This window comes from Oncorhynchus mykiss, chromosome 3 (assembly GCF_057628025.1).
Source record: "Oncorhynchus mykiss isolate SJ-2025 chromosome 3, ASM5762802v1, whole genome shotgun sequence".
NCBI lineage: Eukaryota > Metazoa > Chordata > Actinopteri > Salmoniformes > Salmonidae > Oncorhynchus > Oncorhynchus mykiss.
Window position 1 is genome coordinate 4,514,651 of NC_143024.1, and position 18,016 is coordinate 4,532,666.

An 18,016-nucleotide genomic window follows, 5' to 3' on the forward strand; every position below is an offset into this window, starting at 1 on the left:
TGGATGATAAATACCAGTACTGTATGACACTGGTTGCAACTGGAGATCATCGTCTAGTTAAATAAAACATAAGTAAACCTCGGGAGGATCACAGCTAGAATAGAAGAACATATTCATTAGTACATGTAATTCATATTCCAATAACGTAGGACAAATGACTGAATATTCATCGGGAGACAGCTAAAACAAACCAAAAAAAAAAATCAGAATTATTTTCAGTTTATTTATTGAACAGAAACATGGACATAGAAAACACTGCATGTATTGGACATTACTCTACTGCCTAGGCAGTGTGAATAGGGGTCTGAGACTACATCCCAAATGGAATACTAGTACTTTTGATCAGGACTCATATAGTGCACTATATAGGGAGGGGGTAGGGTCCCATTTGGGACGCAACCGGAGTCAAGATTGCACCACTCAACAGGCTGTTCCATCATACTTCCTCTACCCACCAACACAGGCTGTTCCATCATACTTCCTCTACCTATCAACACAGGCTGTTCCATCATGCTTCCTATACCCACCAACATAGGCTGTTCCATCATGCTTCCTCTACCCATCAACACAGGCTGTTCCATCATACTTCCTCTACCTATCAACACAGGCTGTTCCATCATGCTTCCTATACCCACCAACATAGGCTGTTCCATCATGCTTCCTCTACCCATCAACATAGGCTGTTCCATCATGCTTCCTCTACCCATCAATACAGGTTATTCAATATGTCAGACACACAAATCATTTAGAAAAACATCTGAGTATTTTTAAAAAAGCAGCATCATGCAGGAAGCCATAAATAAACAAGTTATGAATTATTAAATAAAAAGAAGTCCTTTAAGCTTTTAAAAATATATTGGTTTTCAAAGCTGCTCCTTCAGTACCATGTCAAGTTCTTCTTGTAAATAAATGTCTCCTAGATTAAAAAGTTTAAAAAACACAAGAATCTGAAAACATCCCACTTTTGTTCTTAACCAGCTGCTCTTGGGCACACCACCATAGCTATTATTATTATTATTATTATTATTATTCAGTGTGTTTGTAATATGGTCAGTAAAGCATTGACAGCTAGTGACGACACACAAGCAAAATACAAAAACCTTTGTAAATATCAAATATATAAAAGTGAAAAAAAGGGGATGGGGTTGTGTTTAGAAAATTATATGCAGTCAACATAGCAAAGAATATCATACCAGTCAACATATCAAAGAATATCATACCAGTCAACATATCAAAGAATATCATACCAGTCAACATATCAAAGAATATCATACCAGTCAACATTGCAAAGAATATCATACCAGTCAACATAGCAAAGAATATCATACCAGTCAACATAGCAAAGAATATCATACCAGTCAACATATCAAAGAATATCATACCAGTCAACATATCAAAGAATATCATACCAGTCAACTTTGGTGAAAAACACCTTAGTAAAAAAAATTTACATTCTCCCATTCTCCCCCCCCCCCCCCACCGCCAAATCTAAAACCAGATTCTCTCACCTTTTCCCAGATTACCAAAAAAGTCAAATGCATAAAAACATTGAAAATGTTTTTGTCCTTGAAATTGAACCAAACTACTTACAAACTTCAAATCAGTTAATATATTTTCCTTTTAGAAAATGAAAGCCATTATGTTTTAAAACTAGGGCTGTCAAAGTTAACTCGTTAAATAACGCGTGACATTTGTAATTCCGTAAAAACAAAATTGGACACCGTTAGTCTCCTTTCTTCATCACACGGAACCTTCTGAGAGCTCGTTTCCGCACGGACCGTTTTAAGCGCAACACACAACACGCTCTGTGCCTGGTCACCTCAGTCAGTGTGACCTCGGTCTCAGTAGCGCTGTCGGGCTCTTGTGGTGCACGACGCGCATAGCTTTGAACAACAGTTAAAAGGAAAACTGACATGAAGTTCAACCATAAACACATTCCCAGGCGTTTCTTTAGATAACAGCAAAAACATAAATTTGTACAAAAGCGGTTAGCTTACTTATGCTAACGCTAGCTAGCTAACCAAACTAAAATGTTTACAATGCATTGCCCTGATTGCATCTGGAATCAACCAGCTAGCTAACTTCCCACAAAAACATTAAATCCATCCCATTTACCTAACGTTACTGTTTTAGTTTTCAGGTTAAGTTCAGAAAAATATCCCAATTCTAGTAGCAGCTTGTGACTAGTTGGTGTTGAAGAACATGGATCAGTATCCTAGGCTAGATCTAATAGTTGTATTATATTTGACAAGACCTCAGACCTGTCTGATACGGTTGTTAATTGGACATGTTAATTAACATTGGACAGGTTTAAAAGCTCTTTGTCTCCATGGATACAGTTCTATTTTCCTTATAGTCAACACTCCAATCAGAAATTGGGAGAACACTCATTTAGAATGCCTGAAGCTTTCAGGACGTGAGTGTGTGTGTGGCAAATGAGGAAGTGTTAAACTTCAAGAACATTGATAAGAGGAAGAGTAGAGGCCGACTGAAACATTGGGAGCGTTAACATCTATGTTCGCCGTTTATAGTTTAAAATGCCATTAAAAACATTCATACAGGTGATTTTGTCTCTTTCCCTTACAATTCAAAACATAGTATGCCTATAACTCAATGCACTGCTTTTTAAAATTATATATATTTTTTTAGGGCCAAATTTAATCAAATAAAAAAATATATATTACTAATGCTATTAACTCTATTAATTATTTGAATCGTTTGACAGCCCTATTTAAAAACTAAACAAATTCACTTTTGCAAATGATTTCCTTTCTGGAAAATGTTTTAACTTAGTATGCTGTTATGGTAGCCATGCAATAACTGCACTCAGGAAGAGAAGTGCACTTAATTTGAATTAAAATTTTAAAAAAAGGACCAAACTTATTTAATACACTTCAGAGTACTCTGTTCCACCTCATCCCCCTTCTTCTTGTTCCACCTCTCTTTGATCAGTTTGTCGAGTTCACTTGTTCTCAGCTGTAGAACTCCAGCTCCCAGAATCCTCAGCTCTCCAGAAAACAAGAATTCGATTGCATCATTTCCCCACTGCTTCCTCTCCCCCAGTGTCACGGTGACCAGGAATCAAATGCACCATCACCACTATACACATACTAAGGTCCTGTTTGAATCCATTTGATCGCACTATAAAACAGTTCTGTACCGTATGTACAAAAGTCACTCGGGCTCCGTGTGGCTCTCAGAACTTGAAGAGGTTGATAAAGCCTTGTGGAGAAACAGGTTTACAGCAGCTCTCTGTGTTGTTGGCTGTGCAAGGGTGGTTTGTATCCTGAAACCACACAGAGAGAGAGAGAGAGAGAGAATTTAGTATAGTAAATTAATTCTAAAGAAACAGAAATAACTGTCTAATTACTACTATGTAACAAGTGTTAATTGTATTTGAATAGAGAGAAAGAGAGAGAGAGAGCAAGAGAGAGTGATGATGGAATGAGAGATGTTGAAGTGTTCCCAACACTACCTTCCAGAAGAGGATGTGGCAGTGTGTGACCCAGAGAGAGACAGAGAGAGTGATGATGGAATGAGAGATGTTGAAGTGTTCTCAACACTACCTTCCAGAAGAGGATGTGGCAGTGTGTGACACAGAGAGACACAGAGAGAGACAGAGATTATGGAATGAGAGATGTTGAAGTGTTCCCAACGCTACCTTCCAGAAGAGGATGTGGCAGTGTGACCCAGAGAGAGACAGAGAGAGTGATGTTGGAATGAGAGATGTTGAAATGTTCCCAACGCTACCTTCCAGAAGAGGATGTGGCAGTGTGTGACACAGAGAGAGACACAGAGAGAGACAGAGATGATGAAGTGTTCCCAACACTACCTTCCAGAAGAAGATGTGGCAGTGTGTGACCCAGAGAGAGACAGAGATGATGGAATGAGAGATGTTGAAGTGTTCCCAACGCTACCTTCCAGAAGAAGATGTGGCAGTGTGTGACCCAGAGAGAGACAGAGATGATGGAATGAGAGATGTTGAAGTGTTCCCAACGCTACCTTCCAGAAGAGGATGTGGCAGTGTGTGACCCAGAGAGAGACAGAGATGATGGAATGAGAGATGTTGAAGTGTTCCCAACGCTACCTTCCAGAAGAGGATGTGGCAGTGTGTGCAGAACTGCAGGGTTTCACTGTATTGCTCTCTGACAGGGTAGCAGCGACACAGCTTAAAGTACATCTTCTTCCACTCCAACTGGCCCTTGTCTGACACCATCAGACGCTTACGGATCTGCACAGAGAACACACAACCTTTAGTCATGTTTAACTCCAAATGCTTGCAGCTTTTGATATCTGCACTGCAACAAAATAAAACACACACACACAAAAAGAGATGCATTCAGTTTTAGGGTTAGGAGCTAGGGTTAGGAGCTAGGGTTAGGAGCTAGGGTTAGGAGCTAGGGTTAGGAGCTAGGGTTAGGAGCTAGGGTTAGGAGCTAGGGTTAGGAGCTAGGGTTAGGAGCTAGAGTTAGGAGCTAGAGTTAAGGTTAAGGAAAATAAGATTTGAAATGGGACTGAATTGTGTGTCCCCACAAAGTTAGTTATGTGTGTGTGTGTATATATATATAAATACCAGTCTGTACCTGTCTGTCAGTGAAGTGGTACTGGCAGAGCCTCTTCCACAGCAGCCTGTCCTCAGTGAGTTGTCCCAGGTCTGGAGTTACCTGTCCCAAACTGACCAGGTCCCTGCCATCTGACAGACGCTCCATGATGTTCAGCTGCAGGCTGGCAGGCAGGTCTGTCAGGGTCATACCCTTAGACACAGGCTGGAGGGGGGGGGGGGGGGGGGGCGACAGTGGGTTAACTGCCTGTTCAGGGGCAAAACAACAGATTTGTACCTTGTCAGCTCGGGGGTTTGAACTTGCAACCTTCCGGTTACTAGTCCAACGCTCTGCCACCCCTTCCACATAAGGTGGAAGCTTTTGGTTCGGCTTCCTTTCTACCTTCAGCAACAATATATTCCTTATATCCATTCTTATTAAAGCATCTCTAGTCCTGGGGGGTGTCAGTGATTGGCTGAATTAGTCCTGGGGGTATCAGTGATTGGCTGAATTCCAACTAGCTGGTCTCACAGGTCTAAAACAACGAAGGTAAATCCAGAAACGTAGAGATGCCTGCAGGATCCCAGGACCAGAGTGGCTCCATTCTAATATAGTCTTTCATTTCCTTGACAGATTCCTTATGATCCTGTAAAAGTTTGGGGGCTCAACCCTGTTGATCTGAATGTTGTCCAGCTGTTGTTGCCACTTCAGGATGTTCTCCATGCTAACTAGCTAACTAACTAGCTAACTAGCTGTGCCTGTCCTACTCATCCTATTGATCTGAATGTTGTCTAGCTGTTATTGCCACTGTAGAATGTTCTCCATGCTAACTAGCTAACTAACTAGCTGTGCCTGTCCTACTCACCCTGTTGATCTGAATGTTGTCTAGCTGTTATTGCCACTGTAGAATGTTCTCCATGCTAACTAGCTAACTAACTAGCTGTGCCTGTCCTACTCATCCTGTTGATCTGAATGTTGTCTAGCTGTTATTGCCACTGTAGGATGTTCTCCATGCTAACTAGCTAACTAACTAGCTAACTAGCTGTGCCTGTCCTACTCACCCTGTTGATCTGAATGTTGTCTAGCTGTTATTGCCACTGTAGAATGTTCTCCATGCTAACTAGCTAACTAACTAGCTGTGCCTGTCCTACTCACCCTGTTGATCTGAATGTTGTCCAGCTGTTGTTGCCACTGCAGGATGTTCTCCATGCGATGGACCCAACAGTTGATGTTCCCCACCAGAACAGACTTCCCCATATCCTGCACCAGACCACACAGAGACACGTACAGGGTCTGAAGGAGCTCCTTGATGGGCCGAACATTCTGCTGGTCACCGAGGACTGTGGAGGGAGAGGACAAGAGAAACATTTTTCAGCAACTCTCAGGAAGACAAAATGGAAGTAGATTTCAATAGTACTTCTAAACATTGTATTATGAATGTGTTATTTCATTATTTTTTTAAAGGATACATCATGTCAGTGCAGTTAACACACATGGTGTCCCCTTGGTAGTGCTATTTACACCACCCTGAGCAGTTAACACACATGGTGTCCCCTTGGTAGTGCTATTTACACCACCCTGAGCAGTTAATTCACATGGTGTTCCCTTGGCAGTGCTATTTACATAACCCATTCTAGATCTACCAATGGGTTCATAACATTTCCTAAACAACATTAACCTTTGTTTAGCCTGAAGGAACATTTAGTCTACAAAAATCAGACCACAGAGAGGACTGTGTGTTGACTGTTATCATTTCCACTGAGAACCATGATGTAGTGGCCATGATTCATTACACCTTCTAGTGGCCATGATTCATTACACCTTCTAGTGGCCATGATTCATTACACCTTCTATCATGAAAAACATGCCGGTCAATGGGTTTTGATGACATTTACATGACCTGGTCTCTTGAGCATGATAAGAGGAAGTATGGAGGTCGTAATGCTCCCCAGACCTGGTTGTTGACATGATTAGAGGAAGTATGGAGGTCGTAATGCTCCCGAGACCTGGTTGTTGACATGATTAGAGGAAGTATGGAGGTCGTAATGCTCCCCAGACCTGGTTGTTGACATGATTAGAGGAAGTATGGAGGTCGTAGTGCTCCCCAGACCTGGTTGATGAGGTTGTTGACATGATTAGAGGAAGTATGGAGGTCGTAGTGCTCCCCAGACCTGGTTGTTGAGGTTGTTGACATGATTAGAGGAAGTATGGAGGTCGTAAAGCTCCCCAGACCTGGTTGTTGACATGATTAGAGGAAGTATGGAGGTAGTAATGCTCCCCAGACCTGGTTGTTGAGGTTGTTGACATGATTAGAGGAAGTATGGAGGTCGTAAAGCTCCCCAGACCTGGTTGTTGACATGATTAGAGGAAGTATGGAGGTCGTAATGCTCCCCAGACCTGGTTGTTGACATGATTAGAGGAAGTATGGAGGTCGTAATGCTCCCCAGACCTGGTTGTTGACATGATTAGAGGAAGTATGGAGGTCGTAATGCTCCCCAGACCTGGTTGTTGACATGATTAGAGGAAGTATGGAGGTCGTAATGCTCCCCAGACCTGGTTGTTGACATGATTAGAGGAAGTGTGGAGGTCATAATGCTCCCCAGACCTGGTTGTTGACATGATTAGAGGAAGTATGCAGGTACACAATAATAAACTAGGAAGTCATGAAGAAATGAAGAGAGAGGGGAGAAAGACCGGATTTGAGATTCAAACAGAAAGAGAGCTCACCTTTATGCACCACTCTCTCCAGGATGTTCATGTAATTTTTCTGAGCCACTCCGCTGAGCGAGGGCAGCTGGGACTTGGCAATGAGCTCCAGCAGCTAGAAAGAGAGACAGAGAGAGAGAGACAGAGAGAGCCAGAGAGAGAGAGAGACAGAGAGAGAGACAGAGAGAGACAGAAAACAGACAAATATCAGCAGGCCTACTGTCAGACTCACAGACTCTCTGTGTTCCTCCATTACTTACTGTTTGCTATGCTTCTCTGTCTCTGCGTCACAAATAGCAAGGGCCTGGTCAAAAGCAGTGCACTATGGGCCCTGGTCAAAAGCAGTGCGCTACAAAGGAAATAGAGTGCCATTTGGGACTCAAGCTGTTCTTCCATGACTGACTGCTTATTATGGTTTTTCTCTCTGTATGTGTAGGAAGACAGACTGAGCTCATTTCAAAACAACCTCCAGGTCTCTAACTATCAGCAGACTGTTGGAACAGAGGAGGTGTCTCCACGTCTCTATCAGCAGACTGTTGGAACAGAGGAGGTGTCTCCACGTCTCTATCAGCAGACTGTTGGAACGGAGGAGGTGTCTCCTGGTCTCTATCAGCAGACTGTTGGAACAGAGGAGGTGTCTCCTGGTCTCTATCAGCAGACTGTTGGAACAGAGGTGGTGTCTCCTGGTCTCTATCAGCAGACTGTTGGAACAGAGGAGGTGTCTCCTGGTCTCTATCAGCAGACTGTTGGAACAGAGGAGGTGTCTCCTGGTCTCTATCAGCAGACTGTTGGAACAGAGGAGGTGTCTCCTCGTCTCTAACTATCATCAGACTGTTGGAACGGAGGAGATGTCTCCTGGTCTCTATCATCACACTTTTGGAACAGAGGTGGTGTCTCCACGTCTCTAACTATCATCAGACTGTTGGAACGGAGGAGGTGTCTCCACATCTCTATCAGCAGACTGTTGGAACAGAGGAGGTGTCTCCACATCTCTATCAGCAGACTGTTGGAACAGAGGAGGTGTCTCCTGGTCTCTATCATCAGACTGTTGGAACGGGGGAGGTGTCTCCACGTCTCTAACTAACTATCATCAGACTGTTGGAACGGAGGAGGTGTCCCCTGGTCTCTAACTATCAGCAGACTGTTGGAACGGAGGAGGTGTTTGGAAACTCTGCACCTGGCTAGAACTCTCTAGCCCCATCATGACTCAGTGGATACACAGACACATTCTTGAAAGGGAACATCTATGCATGAATCCTATAAGGGCTTTAGAGCGTGCTCGTGTGTGTGTGTGTGTGTGTGTGTGTGTGTGTCTCCCCCTGTGTGTTTACATGCCTACAGTATCCCTGCCACTAGAACACTGTTCCCACTGGCTGGGGCAGGTTGTCTTGCCCAAGCCCTGGCTGGGGCAGGGTGTCTCTAGTCCAACACAGTGTACACCACAGCATCTAGTCCAACACAGTGTACACCACAGCATCTAGTCCAACACAGTGTACACCACAGCATCTAGTCCAACACAGTGTACACCACGGCATCTAGTCCAACACACTGTACACCACAGCATCTAGTCCAACACAGTGTACACCACAGCATCTAGTCCAACACAGTGTACACCACAGCATCTAGTCCAACACACTGTACACCACGGCATCTAGTCCAACACAATGTACACCACAGCATCTAGTCCAACACAATGTACACCACAGCATCTAGTCCAACACAATGTACACCACGGCCAGGACAGGGGTGGCATGTGTGGCATGCAACAACAGACACAGCTACTGACACCATGGAGAAACTGGTCCTTACACCAGTCTGGACAGGACATGTGACCATTGTCAGCACCCCCCCCCCCCCCCCCCCCCCACAAACAAAACACAAGAGCCCCTTAAGGCGTCCACATGCTTCCCATCCCAAACAGTTTACGCATATCAATCAATAAATAAATAAATAAATAAATAAATATATATATATATAATGACCACATTCAGTGGCGTTTCTGTTCTTCGGTGAAGGTTGTTTTTTTTTGTGGTTGTTAGTGCAGAACATTTTGTCTCCAAGGCAAGCCTCAGGTCGGGGGCCTCAGGTCGGGGGCCTCAGGTCGGGGGCCTCAGGTCGGGGGCCTCAGGTCGGGGGCCTCAGGTCGGGGGCCTCAGGTCGGGGGCCTCAGGTCGGGGGCCTCAGGTCGGGGGCCTCAGGTCGGGGGCCTCAGGTCGGGGGCCTCAGGTCTCAGGTCGGGGGCCTCAGGTCTCAGGTCGGGGGCCTCAGGTCTCAGGTCGGGGGCCTCAGGTCTCAGGTCGGGGGCCTCAGGTCGGGGGCCTCAGTCGACGCCCCTTCGCCAGTGATTGGTCAACAGTAGGAGTTCTTCAGTTGAAGGGTTTGTTTTCATTCGACGAATATCAAAATCGTTTTCATGCAAAAAAATAAATCCACTTGAAAAATATTAAAACAAACATCTTTGTTAGATTGTAAAATTGTACGACTAAGATCTCCTCTGTAAACATGAATGATAGATTGGGGGCGGATCCCGAGTGGCGCAGTGGTTTAAGGCGTCACTACAGACCCGGGTTCGTTCCCAGGCGGTGTCACAACCGGTCGTGATCGGGAGTACCATTGGGCGACGCACAATTGGCACAGCGTCGTGCGGGTTAGGGGAGGTGCTTTCCTTGGCTCATCGCGCTCTAGCGTCTCCTTGTGGCGGGCCGGGCACCTGCAGGCTGACTCGGACGGCAGTCGAACAGCATTTCCTCCAACACATTGGTGCGGCTGGCTTCCGGGTTAAGCGGACGGGGTGTTGTGAAGTGCAGTTTTGGCGGGTCATGTTTCAGAGGACGCATGACTCGACCTTCGCCTCCCGAGCACGTAGGGGAGTTGCAGCGATGAGACAAGATCATAATTGAGAAAAAAGGAGGTCAAATAAAACAATCATAATAATTCATTACAGATTTATTGAGTTATCTGCGATTAATTCTGACTATTTTTAGGAAGTGTATAATGGCTACAGCATCTCAAAATGGACGCATTTTCCTCATTTTTCAAGCGAAGGTCTTTTATTGAGTTCGGCTAGGCACCAGCCAAACTGAAGCATGCGGAAGGCTTTACCCTCCCCTCAACTTCCCTCAAGTGTCTGAGTGTGCCTCTCCTCTCCTCTCCCTCCACCCCCCCCTACCTCTTCACAGCCCCAACAAGTGTCTGTGCGTGGAGGAATGGCAGCAGTAGGTCAGGACATTGTGTATGTGTGTGTGTGTACTTATAGCCTCCACTCTACACTAACTAACCGTCAACGTAGGTTTTGTGGGTCTCCATTTCCACTAACCCAGAGAGTATTGTAGGTTTTGTGGGTCTCCATTTCCACTAACCCAGAGAGTATTGTAGGTTTTGTGGGTCTCCATTTCCACTAACCCAGAGAGTATTGCAGGTCTTGTGGGTCTCCATTTCCACTAACCCAGAGAGTATTGCCTAATAGATCAACACGTAGCTGTGTTTCCATGATCGTTGTTGTGTCACCCTATGGGCCCTGCTTAAAAAGTAGTGCACTACATTATATAGGGAATACGGTGGCATTTGGGGTCCCGGACAAAGTAGTGCACTACATTATATAGGGAATACAGTGGCATTTGGGGTCCCGGACAAAGTAGTGCACTACATTATATAGGGAATACGGTGGCATTTGGGACGCAGTGGTAAACCTGATCGGTGTGGGGTAAACCTGATCGGTGTGGGGTAAACCTGATCGGTGTGGGGTAAACCTGATCGGTGTGGGGTAAACCTGATCGGTGTGGGGTGAACCTGATCGGTGTGGGGTGAACCTGATCGGTGTGGGGTGAACCTGATCGGTGTGGGGTGAACCTGATCGGTGTGGGGTGAACCTGATCGGTGTGGGGTGAACCTGATCGTGTGGGGTGATCGGTGTGATCGGTGTGGGGTGATCGGTGTGGGGTAAACCTGATCGCTGTGGGGTAAACATGATCGCTGTGGGGTGATCGGTGTGGGGTAAACCTGATCGCTGTGGGGTGATCGGTGTGGGGTGAACCTGATCGGTGTGGGGTAAACCTGTGGGGTAAACCTGATCAGTGTGGGGTAAACCTGTGGGGTAAACCTGATCGGTGTGGGGTAAACCTGATCGGTGTGGGGTAAACCTGATCGGTGTGGGGTAAACCTGATTGGTGTGGGGTAAACCTGATCGGTGTGGGGTAAACCTGATCGCTGTGGGGTGATCGGTGTGGGGTAAACCTGATCGGTGTGGGGTAAACAGTGTGGGGTAAACGGTATGGGGTAAACGGTGTGGGGTAAACGGTGTGGGGTAAACGGTGTGGGGTAAACCTGATCGGTGTGGGGTAAACCTGATCGGTGTGGGGTAAACCTGATCAGATTACCTAAGATATTATTCTGATGATCGTCTGTACTTACTGTTCAGAATAATCTAGTTATCTTTTAAATCAACAGAGAGAGAGAGATGTGTTCAAAGCAGACCACCAAACACACACCGTATCTCTCTCTCCCTCACAGAGTCTCTCTCGCTCCCTCACAGGCCGCTGTGAGTTAAGAGAATATCTCCAAAGAACCTCTTGTCTGGAGAGAAGTGATAAGGCCCAGAGAGAGAGAGAGACAGCAGAGACAGAAACAGCAGAGAGAGACAGAAACAGCAGAGAGAAAGAGAGCAGAGAGAGAAAGAGAGAGACAGCAGAGAGAGAGAGAAAAACAGCAGAGAGAAACAGCAGAGAGAGACAGCAGAGAGAAACAGCAGAGAGAAACAGCAGAGAGAAACAGCAGAGAGAAACAGCAGAGAGAAAGAGAGCAGAGAGAGAAAGAGAGAGACAGCAGAGAGAGAGAGAAAGACAGCAGAGAGAAACAGCAGAGAGAGACAGCAGAGAGAAACAGCAGAGAGACAGCAGAGAGAAACAACAGAGAGACAGCAGAGAGAGACAGCAGAGAGAAACAGCAGAGAGAAACAGCAGAGAGACAGCAGAGAGAAACAACAAAGAGACAGCAGAGAGAAAGAGAGACAGCAGAGAGAAAGAGAGACAGCAGAGAGAGAGAAGAGAGCGAGCAAGAGACCTACACGCCCAGAACATAACACAGCCCTTTAAACACCCCTCAGTACTGTGTCTGAGGTTAACCCTTTAAAAAGGTTAAAACTCCTACTCTCTGTGGTAACACCCTTTAATGTTCAACATTACATTAGTATGAATGCACAATGTGATATTTGTCATTTTCCTAAGGTGACGCCGAAGGACAATTCACATCCTCAGATGGACAATAAAGTTATATTCCAATCTCATAGGAATCCCCCGATGGACAATAAAGTTATATTCCAATCTCATGGGAATCCTCAGATGGACAATAAAGTTATGTTCCAATCTCATAGGAATCCTCAGATGGACAATAAAGTTATATTCCAATCTCATAGGAATCCCCCGATGGACAATAAAGTTATATTCCAATCTCATAGGAATCCTCCGATGGACAATAAAGTTATATTCCAATCTCATAGGAATCCCCCGATGGGAACATAACTTTATTGTCCAATCTCATAGGAATCCCTTCATGATGATTTAACACAGGAGTAGAAGGGAGAAGTCAACCCACCCGTACGACATAGTTGAACCTCCGGTTGTCCTTGATGGCACTGCAGAAGTCCAGCCGGTTGAACGCTTCTCCCAGAGTGCAGTAACCATGACGCTGGGATAATTAGGAACGATCAGGTATTAGTGTCTGGTTCAGGGGCAACAGGGTATACAGTAACTGTTTAGAATGACTATGTTAATAAAGAGACAGTCCTTCCTTTCCTTCCTTTCTTACCTCTTTAGTGCTTCCTTTGTGAACGTAAATCCATTTCTCTTTGTGGAAATCTGTAGGAAAAAGGAGAGTGTGTTATTGAGGACATACATTTTTTTTTAAAGACTGAGCATCACCGTGGAGACGACCATTTCCTGTGTAAAATGTCTTTATAATGTCATTGGCCGGTACTGTAATACTGTAGGTTAAACTTACAGGGAATCTTTGCGTTGTTGTTCATGAAGTCTTTCCTTCTCTTCTTGGCTGCCATGTCGTATGTAACAGACAGACGCAGATTCTCCTGGAAGCATTCGTCCTCTGTTTTGCAATAGCTGGAAGACAGACCATACATCCTGTTAACAATAGCTGGAAGACTGACCATACATCCTGTTACCCATAGCTGGAAGACTGACCATACATCCTGTTAGCAATAGCTGGAAGACAGACCATACATCCTGTTAACAATAGCTGGAAGACAGACCATACATCCTGTTAGCAACAGCTGGAAGACAGACCATACATCATGTTAGCAACAGCTGGAAGACAGACCATACATCCTGTTAGCCATAGCTGGAAGACAGACCATACATCCTGTTACCCATAGCTGGAAGACAGACCATACATCCTGTTACCCATAGCTGGAAAAGAGACCATACATCCTGTTACCCATAGCTGGAAGACAGACCATACATCCTGTTAGCCATAGCTGAAAGACAGGCCATACATCCTGTTAGCCATAGCTGGAAGACAGACCATACATCCTGTTAGCCATACCTGAAAGACAGACCATACATCCTGTTAGCAACAGCTGGAAAAGAGACCATACATCCTGTTACCCATAGCTGGAAGACAGACCATACATCCTGTTAGCCATAGCTGAAAGACAGGCCATACATCCTGTTAGCCATAGCTGGAAGACTGACCATACATCCTGTTAGCAATAGCTGGAAGACAGACCATACATCCTGTTAACAATAGCTGGAAGACAGACCATACATCCTGTTAGCAACAGCTGGAAGACAGACCATACATCCTGTTAGCAACAGCTGGAAGACAGACCATACATCCTGTTAGCAATAGCTGGAAGACAGACCATACATCATGTTAGCAACAGCTGGAAGACAGACCATACATCCTGTTAGCCATAGCTGGAAGACAGACCATACATCCTGTTACCCATAGCTGGAAGACAGACCATACATCCTGTTACCCATAGCTGGAAAAGAGACCATACATCCTGTTACCCATAGCTGGAAGACAGACCATACATCCTGTTAGCCATAGCTGAAAGACAGGCCATACATCCTGTTAGCCATAGCTGGAAGACAGACCATACATCCTGTTAGCCATACCTGAAAGACAGACCATACATCCTGTTAGCAACAGCTGGAAAAGAGACCATACATCCTGTTAGCAATAGCTGGAAGACAGACCATACATCCAGTTACCCATAGCTGGAAGACAGACCATACATCCTGTTAGCCATAGCTGAAAGACAGACCATACATCCTGTTAGCCATAGCTGGAAGACAGACCATACATCCTGTTAGCCATACCTGAAAGACAGACCATACATCCTGTTAGCAACAGCTGGAAAAGAGACCATACATCCTGTTAGCAATAGCTGGAAGACAGACCATACATCCTGTTAGCAATAGCTGGAAGACAGACCATACATCCTGTTAGCAATAGCTGGAAGACAGACCATACATCCTGTTAGCAATAGCTGGAAGACTGACCATACATCCAGTTACACATCTGGTGTACAAAAAGCTACATTTATGCACTTTAAATAAACAAAAAATGGTTGAGTTTTATCATTGTATGAAATGTTTTTAAAAATGGCTCATTTGAGATGATGGTTTTCCAAACAGGTAGGCATATAGTTGGCTTCAAACTGGCTGGAGTCAGGTTCCACTGTAATTCCAACAGACGTCGTCTAATCCCATCACTTGTACAGTAGTTATTTATAGCACAGTGATTAACGAGTAGGAGGAACACAGGCTCAAAACACACAATAACAACACAATAACGTCTCCTGCTTAGCCGTAGTTTAACAGCAAGAGCGAATACCGTATTGTGATTAAACGTCACATTAGGTTTCTATCACTTATCTATTTATCGCTTATTTTAGAGGTAGACTGAATGTCAAATTGTCAATATGTATATATGTTTTTCTCCTTCTCTGTCCCCCTGCCGCAATCTCTCAATTGAAGGGGATTTATTGGTATGGGAAACATGTGTTAACATGGCCAACGCAAGTGAACTAGGTAATAAACAAAAGTGTCTCTCTCTCTATCGCTCTCTCAGAGCATTTCATGGGAAAACTCCTTGGATAACTTGATGGCGCACTTCAGTTGTTCTCGATGTCACTAGCTGGTGTCGATGCTGCTCAAGACAAAAATGTATCAGGAAGCACAAACACAACAAAACATACATTCAGTTTCCCGATACTGACCTCACGTCTGAGTCATTGCTGTTTTTGTCGTCTAAAGAATAGTTTTTCCATCCTTCTTCAGTTTTAACCCAGCTCTGACCCGGGGACCGCCAATCCTGTCCTAGAAAAGGCATTCTCGACAGTTTAAAAATCAACAACGCCGAAAGAAAATGATAGTTCTGACTTTATGTTGAAGAACGTTAAATGTTGTAAGATACAGGTTTGTTTTTGTCTCCCGTCTGGTCTTCCCATAAAGTGTCTGATGTGTTGTCTAGTATTGTGAGTGCGCGGCGGCCCTTTTTATTCTCCTGTGAACAATCCGGAAAGTCAACACTTGAGCTCCTCCCCCTTTTTTGGAAACTGTGCGGCAACACGTGGCTTTGTTTATCTTCTTCGCTATTGCAAAACGACCCAGGGAAGGAATACTGTCACCCACAGTGGGGGTTTAGGGGGCAAATGTCCTGTGCTGGAAGATACATGAACCATTTTATACTGCTGAATCGGAGCTTTTTCATTTGACCTTGACACAACAAGCCTTTCTTGATGACGTAGATAAAATAATCTTATCCGTTTCTGTAAAATTCCCCTGACTCATCCCTGGAAGTTAAAAATGAAGTCTCTTCTCAGGATTCTGCTAGAGTACAGGGTTACATTGGGGTGGAAACAAGATGTGTAAGGGGGGAGGGAGGTAAATTGAGCCGCACTCTAGGAAAACATACACCAAATTAATAATTCCACCAAATATTTAGGAAGAGGTCATCGTTTCATGGAGTCTGTGAAGGAAGAAACCACTTGGAAAAAGTGGTGAGCAAGTTATGTGCATCGATTTTCACCAAGTCAGATGAATGTATTAGGCTGGAGGTTTCCTTGTAGCTCTGTGGGCTAGTAGTTTGCCTTGGGGTAAGTTTAGCCAATGGCCTTGGCGTATCCAATGGTTGAGCCAATGGCCTTGGAGTATCCAATGGTTAAGCCAAAGGCCTTGGAGTATCCAATGGTTGAGCCAATGGCCTTGGAGTATCCAATGGTTGAGCCAATGGCCTTGGAGTATCCAATGGTTGAGCCAATGGCCTTGGAGTATCCAATGGTTGAGCCAATGGCCTTGGAGTATCCAATGGTTGAGTCAATGGCCTTGGAGTATCCAATGATTGAGCCAATGGCCTTGGAGTATCCAATGGTTGAGCCAATGGCCTTGGGGTATCCAATGGTTGAGCCAATGGCCTTGGAGTATCCAATGGTTGAGCCAATGGCAAGTTGAGGAAATTAGAACAGACTGGGTAACTGGAGTCTCAGTAGAACAGACTGGGTAACTGGAGTCTCAATAGAACAGACTGGGTAACTGGAGTCTCAGTAGAACAGACTGGGTAACTGGAGTCTCAGTAGAACAGACTGGGTAACTGGAGTCTCAATAGAACAGACTGAGTAACTGGAGTCTCAGTAGAACAGACTGGGTAACTGGAGTCTCAGTAAAACAGACTGGGTAACTGGAGTCTCAGTAGAACAGACTGGGTAACTGGAGTCTCAGTAGAACAGACTGGGTAACTGGAGTCTCAGTAGAACAGACTGGGTAACTGGAGTCTCAGTAGAACAGACTGGGTAACTGGAGTCTCAGTAGAACAGACTGGGTAACAGGAGTCTCAGTAGAACAGACTGGGTAACTGGAGTATCAGTAGAACAGACTGGGTAACTGGTGTCTCAGTAGAACAGACTGGGTAACTGGAGTCTCAGTAGAACAGACTGGGTAACTGGAGTCTCAGTAGAACAGACTGGGTAACTGGAGTCCCAGTAGAACAGACTGGGTAGCTGGAGTCTCAGTAGAACAGACTGGGTAACTGGAGTCTCAGAGCAGGAGTCTCAGTAGAACAGACTGGGTAACTGGAGTCTCAGTAGGACAGACTGGGTAACTGGAGTCTCAGTAGAACAGACTGGGTGCTGGACTCTCAGTAGAACAGACTGGGTAACTGGAGTCTCAGTAGAACAGACTGGGTAACTGGAGTCTCAGTAGAACAGACTGGGTAACTGGAGTCTCAGTAGAACAGACTGGGTAACTGGAGTCTCAGTAGAACAGACTGGGTAACTGGAGTCTCAGTAGGACAGACTGGGTAACTGGAGTCTCAGTAGAACAGACTGGGTAACTGGAGTCTCAGTAGAACAGACTGGGTAACTGGAGTCTCAGTAGAACAGACTGGGTAACTAGAGTCTCAGTAGGACAGACTGGGTAACTGGAGTCTCAGTAGGACAGACTGGGTAACTGGAGTCTCAGTAGAACAGACTGGGTAACTGGAGTCCCAGTAGAACAGACTGGGTAACTGGAGTCTCAGTAGAACAGACTGGGTAACTGCAGTCCCAGTAGAACAGACTGGGTAACTAGAGTCTCAGTAGAACAGACTGGGTAACTGGAGTCTCAGTAGAACAGACTGGGTAACTGGAGTCTCAGTAGAACAGACTGGGTAACTGGAGTCTCAGTAGAACAGACTGGGTAACTGGAGTCCCAGTAGAACAGACTGGGTAACTGGAGTCTCAGTAGAACAGACTGGGTAACTGGAGTCTCAGTAGA

The 18,016-nt window shown here is 45.1% G+C and overlaps 1 protein-coding gene across 2 annotated transcripts; it reads right to left on the reverse strand.

Annotated features, from left to right (window-relative positions):
• Positions 1–209: 209 nt before the first annotated feature.
• Positions 210–15,817, reverse strand: fbxo32 (F-box protein 32). Of its 2 annotated transcripts, NM_001193326.1 has the most exon segments (11): positions 210–595; positions 668–1,166; positions 1,383–3,286; positions 4,088–4,231; positions 4,584–4,766; positions 5,697–5,881; positions 7,269–7,362; positions 12,837–12,929; positions 13,050–13,099; positions 13,242–13,357; positions 15,484–15,735. In NM_001193326.1, coding segments are annotated over 9 exon segments (1,068 nt in total). In that variant the 5' UTR covers positions 15,597–15,735; the 3' UTR covers positions 210–595; positions 668–1,166; positions 1,383–3,196.
• Between the last annotated feature and the right edge of the window lie 2,199 nt (positions 15,818–18,016).